The following is an 8,823-nucleotide window of genomic DNA, read 5'->3' as shown; positions in this document are numbered from 1 at the left end:
TTTACTTTTGGCTCCCTTGGGTGAAACAACTTTCCATTCACTATGTGCAAATAACTCTTAGAAGCAAAAAACATGAACAGATTCAGGTATGAGAGTAATCTTGATTGCAAGTGGTGAGAAATTGCAGCATGGACATTATAAGAGAAATTCAAGTTCAAGCAAAGTGGGGTTAATGTGACGTCAAATGGCCTTATGTTGCATAACTTAGTGACAATGAGAACACTACCATGTAGGAATGATATGAAAGATTTTAATCACTCTGATGATGTGGTTACTGATTGATCTGATGGATATGAGCTGAATTTGTTGTTCTTGTTAAATAGCAGAACTGCCACCATGTAAATGTCATGTCAGTCAGACTTATGCTAGTTTTAAAAAAAGAAACAAACACCCTGAATGAGAAGATTGTTTTTGACCTCAGTTACCTGCAGGACAGGTATATTCAGTAGCAATTAATCTCTTCTATATAATGTAAGCAATACAGAAGCAAGTTCACAATAGGTGGTAGCACAATTGTGGGCTTTTTGTGTCTTGACCGTGAAGATATCAAGGTGTCTCCCAAGTATCTTAAAACCAAGCAGCATATATTTCCACCCAGTAGGTCAACTTCTTGAGCTGCATCTTAAGGAGAGAATGAACATATACATAAAGATGTATAAAACAAGATATACATTGCTGCTGTTTATAATCATGAAAATGTTATAAACAACCTAAAAGTTCAATAATTAGATTAATAACTTATCAATTAAGCATGCCCATTTATTGCCATTAAAAATGTTGTCACTTCAGTGTACTTATTGCTATGAGAAGACAGTGTCAATTGTTAAATGAGAAAACTAACTTTTCAGATAGCATTGGGACCTCCCTGACAGTCCAATGATTAAGACTTCATGCCTCCAATGAGGGAGAAGGCAATGGCACTCCACTCCAGTACTGGAAAATTTTCCAGCCTGGAAAATCCCATGGATGGAGGAGCCTGGTAGGCTGCAGTCCATGGGGTCGCTAAGAGTTGGACACGACTGAAGTGATGCAGCAGCAGCCTCCAATGAAGTAAGTAGAGGTTCCATGGCTGATTAGGGAACTAAGATCCCACATGCCATGTGGCATTGCCCAGAATGAAAAAAAAATTTTATTATATATAGATTATAGATACAAAATAAAATCATGTATATACTGTAGTATACATTGGATACGGTAACTGTGTCTGTTAAGAAAACTACTTAACAGACACTTAATTTTATCTTTAGAAAGATAAAATTCTAAAACAGTATGTAATGAAAAATGGTAATAGTAACTATTTCTGGATGTTGAAATTATGGTTGATTTTTGTTTTTCTTTTTTTATCCTGAGCTGCACACTCTAAAATGAACTTCCAGTTTTTATGTAACATAATATTTTTTAAAAAGCAAGCAAAGACTGCTTCCTATAACCCTGTGTTCCATCTAACTGCTTTCCCTCCCACAAGTAAAGTGATAACACAGCTTTTCCCTCCCAAGGCACTGACTGTTTTCCATTTAGGCAAGGACACCTCAGAGGCTGGGTCACCCTCCTCTGTATTCCTCATAGTATTTATCAGGAGGTACCTGAAGTACCTTTCCCAAGAACCATATTTAATTTGCATTTGACAGAAAAGGAGGTTTGGAGAGGCTAAATAACTTGCTAGGGTCACAGAGCAACTAAATAAAAGTTAATCTGGGATTCTGACTCCAGGGATTAAACTCTTATGCAGGAGGAGACTTGAGACTTAATCTTTTTCTCTGATTTTCACTTCCTTTCTGTTAAAATACCTACCTGGTAGGACATCTTTAGAATTAGAATTAAGCTATGTAAAGGAGGCAAGCATGATGGCCTGGTATATTTGGGGTTTATTTTTTATATTTGGGGTTTACTTTTCCCCCAATTGCACAGCATTTTAATTGTTAAGCAGAGCCATAAATCTAAGCAGCTACTTTCATGCCCATTTATAAAGATATAGAATCTTGAATTCTACTTCAAAAAAGTGTTTTAATTAATGGCCAGTTTCAGTAACTGAACACATTCAAATAGCACCACCATGGCAACTTATATAGGAACAAAATTGTTTTTGATTAGTATCATAAGAGGATTATTTATGAAAAGAGCTTATTATTTTAAAAATAGGTATAAATTATAATAATCAGGCACACTCATTTGAAGCATACAGTTTGAGTTTTAACAAATCTGTACCCTTCTCTAAATACCACCGCATGTAAGATGTAAACATTTCCACCACCCCCAAATAAATATTGAATTTTGAGTTGTCTTAGAATTTCATCATAAGGCTATAACTTTACATCATTTGGTCTTACCCCTCATGATCCAGAACTAGCCAGGGGCCAATAAACAATAATTTGGGTGTATTATTTTCTGAAATGTTTTCTGCCTATAACTCTAACAAGATTGTTTTATTTTTCTGTTTTGTGTTTGATCTGCTGATGTTTCTGTAGCCTGCGGCACTGGCACAAGAAACATGGATGAGCACCAACAAGGGAGTCTACATTGGAATCTCGGTTACTATTTTGGCATTGTTGGTCATGTTTGTGGTTTTCTGGATTAGGAGAAGTAAGTCACCTTAGGACTGAAATATTCAGAAATATTCTTGAGCCCACAGGAGTATTCTTGAACCAAATGCATGTATCTGTACATTCCATAAGATATCAGTTTCATGTAACTTTCTTGGTTCTTACCTGGTTCTTTTTTTATTTTTTATTTATCTTAAATTTATTGTTCCATAAACATGATATTTAAATTCTCCATAGGAGAAATTAAATATGGAGAAATAAGCACTGGTTGTGTAAAGTTGAGATTTGGAAGTCAAAACCACTGTAATATACAAGATTTTTTCCCTCCCATTTTGTTCTTTTCCCATTCCCTCAATAACAAATTTTTATCCCTATTGGGGGTAAAACTGTTGATGGTTATAACACCCACTTAATAGAAGAAGCACAAGAGACATTAGGATGGTACATGATTTCAGAGCTAGTAGAAGAACAAAGGGTTTCACATGACAGTCATCCAGCACCTCGTAGTCTCCTTCCACCAGTTGTGTGTGTATGTGTGTGTAAAACCTGTCTTCTATGGGAGAAGTGCAATATTCAGGGTTTCTTTACAGTGAAATATAATGGCATTAAAGTAAGCTAGGGCATGTAGGTCAATACACTAAACCTATGAATCAGAAGTTACTCTATACCAAGGGGCTTACTTGGCTCCTAGAGATTCAAGAGAAGTTACCTGGAGTTATCAGGTTAGGGTCCAGATTGATTTTTTTTTCTCCTTCTTTTTAAAAATATTCTTTCTTCTAAATTAATTTTTTTTTAGACTCTGAGAGCTGTACTGATTTTGCTCTTATTAAAGTAATAATCGTAATAATACACTGGTTTGGAAAAAAAATCTCATGAACTCTTTGGCTTGCATGTTTAATTTTCTCTTCATTTCCCCCTCAATTTAGGATATTTTTGCCTGGGGAGCAAGGTGGAGCTACTACGGTAAGTTTGAAATGGTTTGTGTTAATAATGCTTTTTGATGTTCTTAATGTAGTAAACATAAGGAAAATTTCTCTGTCCCTCTCCTCTTTTCCTTCCGAGTTCTCCATTTTATACTCTGGATCCTGAAAAATCTAGTACATAGAGCACCTCCATTGCTGTTCGACCTTCCAGTGATGATTTTAGCATTTCTATGCTGCTTTTGCTGCTGCTAAGTTGCTTCAGTCGTGTCCGACTCTGTGCGACCCCATAGAAGGCAGCCCACCAGGCTCCTCCTTCCCTGGGATTCTCCAGGCAAGAATACTGGAGTGGGTTGCCATTTCCATCTCCAAGCACCTCCTTATTTCCCTGGCATAGTGTCATAACTGCTATAGAAACAACACCTCAAACCTTATCTCTTAGAGCAAGAGAACTAAATTGCAGATATTGTTTCAGGGATCATTTGAATGGGTTGTTTAATTTGTTATTTGATTTCATTCAGTGCTTTGTTTATTGCATGTGTATTGAATCTCTATTATATTCTGAAAAGATGAGCAGAACAGACAGAAAACATATAAATGAATAAACAGGGCCTTCTAGAACTTCCAGAGAAATACCATGGGGAATACTGGAACAGGGCAGTAGGCTATGTGAGTGAGCCCCAAAGAAGCAGAAGGCAGCTCTGCTAAAATCTGCAGGAAGACACCTCCAGGCTGAAGACCCGCAAAGGCAGTGGGTAGGGACATGCCTCCAGCTCCCCACGGTTCCCACCATCCCCTATTATTCCATACCCAGACTGCTCTGTTCATTTACATTAGTTGTCTGGCGTCACAGGCATTTCAATTTACAGTTTTTGCAAATTTACCCCTTCACCCAATAAAAAATTAAATCTTCTTTGTATGCATCCCTGCAGTCATTTTTTCAAGCATCTGTAAAGGTTGGAAACCACTACCTACTTCCAACAAAATAAACTTCATCTGGTCCAGCTTGGGCTTTAAGCCAAGTCTTTCTTTGATTCCGAATTCGTCCCTCTTTAACTGCCATCCATTGTTCTTAGTTCTCTTTCATTGGATGTTTGTACCCAGTCTTTCCTACATCTGCGTTAATCACATGAGCCAGTGCACCAAATACGCCTTGAATAATCTCCAGCATGTTGCAAGTGTTCCATAGATGCTGGATTTTATTATTGCAGACATGCCCTTCACAGCAGTAAACCTGTGAGACAGGCAGTAGTAGTATTCTCAGTTTACTAATCATAAAACAGGTTTAGAGATGTTAAGTGCCATCCATCATCACACCACACAGCAGGTCTCTTAGAGTCCAAAACCAGACTTTTAGGAGTTTTTGACTGTCAGCTTCCAAGAGTGGGAAAAAAATAAGTACTCCCTACAGACAGAAAACCATGAATAACATTCTTTTAGTTCATTTTTGTTCTTTCAGTATTTACTTTTTTAAAGTTTCAGTTTTTAATCACCTAAACCGAAAAGAAAATATTTTTTGTAGAAGATGCTGTATAATATAGAAAAGCAAACAAAAGAAAAACAAAAAGGTATATTTCCTCATGATGTTATTTTTGGAGGCAGCTATATCCTGTTGACTCATTTTGAGCTACTGACACCTAACCTGTTTCCACACATGTATGACTAATCTGTTTAAAGATCAGAGCTGAGTGATGATTCCTTGAGTTTCATTTCATTTCTGGGCAAGCTTAGGTAATAAAAGTAGTACCCACAGACAACTTCTAAAAAAGCATTGATATCAAAACCCCACAAATGACCTTTCTGTACACTTGATGTGTGAGCATTCATGTTATAAAACTCATCTATCCCATGGCTTTCTAATTTTGACTGTTAAGGCAGGGTGTGATTTTTGACTCTGTGATCTAGAACACACTTAGGTGAAGCAATAGTATTTTACTACATCTGATATGCTCTGATATTTTGTATACTTATATATATTAATCTTAAATACAGGATACATACCACTAAATAACATCACTAAAGGGTCACAGTCCTCAGCTAGAAAAACACCAGCTAAACCATTTCCTGGCCATCTTTGAGACTGTGCATACTGGTTTAGTACTTCAATTTGATGAGTGGTATTTGTCTTCTTAGATTATAAATTTTTGTGTTCTATTGCACGAGTGTCTTGAAAGAGACCACTGTGAGTTTTTTGAAACCAAAAGGTGTAACTTTCTACCTCCTTATTAAAAAATAATTTCCTGTAACTTCATATTCACAATTCTGGAAGCTTCTATTCATTTCATAGGATGTTTGAATGGGGCTCAGAGAAATGCAAATACCCAGGCTTGAATGAACATAAACAAATATGCTGCTCATACTTGAGAAGTGATCTTCTTTTCTCTTACTCATGTTATTGTTTCTACAGTGTGATTCCATTGAAAGATTCTCGCATTGGAGCTTTGAAAAATGCAGCTCTGAAGCCTATTCAATCAGAAGACAATGTCTACATTATTGATGACTATCACTAAGTCCTGGATCCAGATTCTAAAGTGTTATGCCCTTGACTGTAGAAGAAAGTAACAAGATACCATGTCAGAGTCTTCTGAATCAGCTGCAGAATTTTTCAGTCAGTTTCCCATGGCATTCCTCTGAGTCAGGGACACTGGATAGAGTGATGCTAGCTCGACTGTGTAAAGTCAACCTCTGTCACAGAGTCCTAATTTTTTATACTAAATTGGCTCAAACTTTCTGATCATTGCAGTTCAGTCCAGTTCAGTTCAGTCAGTCGTGTCCGACTATTTGCAACCCCATGAATCGCAGCACGCCATGCCTCCCTGTCCATCACCAACTCCCGGAGTTCACTCAGACTCACGTCCATTGAGTCAGTGATGCCATCCAGCCATCTCATCTTCTGTCGTCCCCTTCTCCTCCTGCCCCCAATCCCTCCCAGCATCAGAGTCTTTTCCAATGAGTCAGCTCTTCGCATGAGGTGGCCAAAGTACTGGAGTTTCAGCTTTTAACATCATTCCTTCCAAAGAAATCCCAGGGCTGATCTCCTTCAGAATGGACTGGTTGGATCTCCTTGCAGTCCAAGGGACTCTCAAGAGTCTTCTCTAACGCCACAGTTCAAAAGCATCAATTCTTTAGCGCTCAGCTTTCTTCACAGTCCAGCTCTCACATCCATACATGACCAGAGGAAAAACCATAGCCTTGACTAGACGGACCTTTGTTGGCAAAGTAATGTCTCTGCTTTTGAATATGCTATTTAGGTTGGTCATAACTTTCCTTCCAAGGAGTAAGCATCTTTTAATTTCATGGCTGCAGTCACCATCTGCAGTGATTTTGGAGCCAAAAAAAATAAAGTCTGTCACTGTTTCCACTGTTTCCCCATCTATCTCCCATGAAGTGATGGGACCAGATGCCATGATCTTTGTTTTCTGAATGTTGAGCTTTAAGCCAACTTTTTCACTCTCCTCTTTCACTTTTATCAAGAGGCTCTTTAGTTCCTCTTCACTTTCTGCCATAAGGGTGGTGTTATCTGCATATCTGAGGTTATTGATATTTCTCCCAGCAATCTTGATTCCAGCTTGTGCTTCTTCCAGCCCAGTGTTTCTCATGATGTACTCTACATATAAGTTGAATAAGCAGGGTGACAATATACAGCCTTGACATACTTAGAATTGTACATACTTCTTAGAATTGTACATTCTCTTTAGACCTCATGAATCCTCTTTTCCTTCAAGAATTCTCATTGGGAAGATAGAAAAAAACACTTCTACCTCAGTTACCAAGGCTGTCAAGAATACCTGAATACAACTTAGAATCAGGACATCTAGTCCAGGACTTAAAAGACTTAACATGCAAGTGCTTCATGATTGTCCTTTTTTTTTTTTTTTTAAAATCAACTGACTCCAAATGTGATATTGCTTAGGGTCCCCAAGGTTTCAAATTGTGTGTACAGGTTTTTATTTACCCAACAGAAAAATGGCAGTGAGTGTAATTTTGCCATTATAGACAAATTTGGTTTCTCAGGGTTCTGGAAATACAAGGCATTAAATGCTTTCTTTGGGAGGAGGATGGTATTTTAGCAGTTAGCAGAAGCAATGGTATTGAATAGGCCATGAAGACACCAGGAGAAGAATATCAATAGCCATATAATTTATGATATTTTTGCTACCTCAGTGCCACAGTTCTAGGTGCTTATGTTGACAACCGGTAGGCTCTGATTTTTAGAATGAGTCAGGGCAGAAATAAATACAAGGAAAAAAGAGAGGGAAGGAGTAGCAAAGAGGCTTTCTGTTTTAGAAAATAGAGTTTGCAAATATAATAGTATTGTTTGAGAGTGTTACTAGTTTCTACAAAACGCTAAATTGTCCTCAAACCACTTTGATTTTTAAAATTGTTTTGGAAGGATAAAAGGTATTTTTCATATTGGATCAATACATGTGTTATATTTGTTTTTCACAACTCAATTAAATTTTTGTTTTCCCAGAAGAATTAGACAAAGGCTAAATGTAAGGATAATTTTAATCATTTAGAATCATTTCTACATGAATAGCTAAAAGACTGGAGATTAATTTCACTTTGAGTAAACCCTGAAATAACTCATGCTTGAGTAATTTGGGGGACATTCAGAGCTATTCACACCTAAGTGGTCCATGAGGGCTGGATGCTTGTTTTTTTTTTTTTTTTTAATATACATTTATTTTTAATTGGAGGCTAATTACTTCACAATATTGTAGTGGTTTTGCCATACATTGACATGAATCCGTCATGGGTGTACATGTGTTCCCCATCTTGAACCCCCCTCCCACCTTCTTCCCCATCCCATCCCTCTGGGTCATCCCAGGGCACCAGCCCTGAGAACACTGTCTCATGCATTGAACCTCTACTGGTGATTCATTTCACATATGATAATATACATGGTTCAATGCCCTTCTCCCAAATCAATCCACGCTCGCCCTCTCCCACAGAGTCCAAAGGACTGTTCTATACATCTGTGTCTCTTTTGCTGTCTTGCATATAGGGTTATTGTTATCATCTTTCTAAATTCCATATATATGCATTAGTATAGATATTGGTATTTTTCTTTCTGGTTTATTTCACTCTGTTTAATAGGCTCCAGTTTCATCCAACTCATTAGAACTGATTCAAATGCATTCTTTTTAATGGCTGAGTAATACTCCATTCTTTTCCAGTTTGGATTCCTTTTATTTCTTTTTCTGCTCTGATTGCTGTGGCCGAAACTTCCAAAACTATGTTGAATAGTAATGGTGAAAGTGAGCACCCTTGTCTTGTTCCTGACTTTAGGGGAAATGCTTTTCAATTATTCACCATTGAGGATAATGTTTGCTGTAGGTTTGTCATATATACCTTTTATT

The 8,823-nt window shown here is 37.4% G+C and overlaps 1 protein-coding gene across 1 annotated transcript; it reads left to right on the top strand.

The window, feature by feature from the left end:
* Positions 1 to 1,976: 1,976 nt before the first annotated feature.
* Positions 1,977 to 8,471, top strand: LOC132345781 (hepatitis A virus cellular receptor 1 homolog). Its single transcript, XM_059888801.1, has 3 exons — positions 1,977 to 2,580; positions 3,467 to 3,503; positions 5,868 to 8,471. The coding sequence occupies exons 1-3, from the start codon at positions 2,493 to 2,495 to the stop codon at positions 5,968 to 5,970; spliced, it is 228 nt and encodes a 75-aa protein (XP_059744784.1). The 5' UTR covers positions 1,977 to 2,492; the 3' UTR covers positions 5,971 to 8,471.
* The last annotated feature ends 352 nt before the right edge of the window (positions 8,472 to 8,823 follow it).

Source organism: Bos taurus, chromosome 7, assembly GCF_002263795.3.
Source record: "Bos taurus isolate L1 Dominette 01449 registration number 42190680 breed Hereford chromosome 7, ARS-UCD2.0, whole genome shotgun sequence".
In the NCBI taxonomy this organism is placed as follows: domain Eukaryota; kingdom Metazoa; phylum Chordata; class Mammalia; order Artiodactyla; family Bovidae; genus Bos; species Bos taurus.
This window is presented reverse-complemented; position numbering and strand designations above follow the sequence as displayed.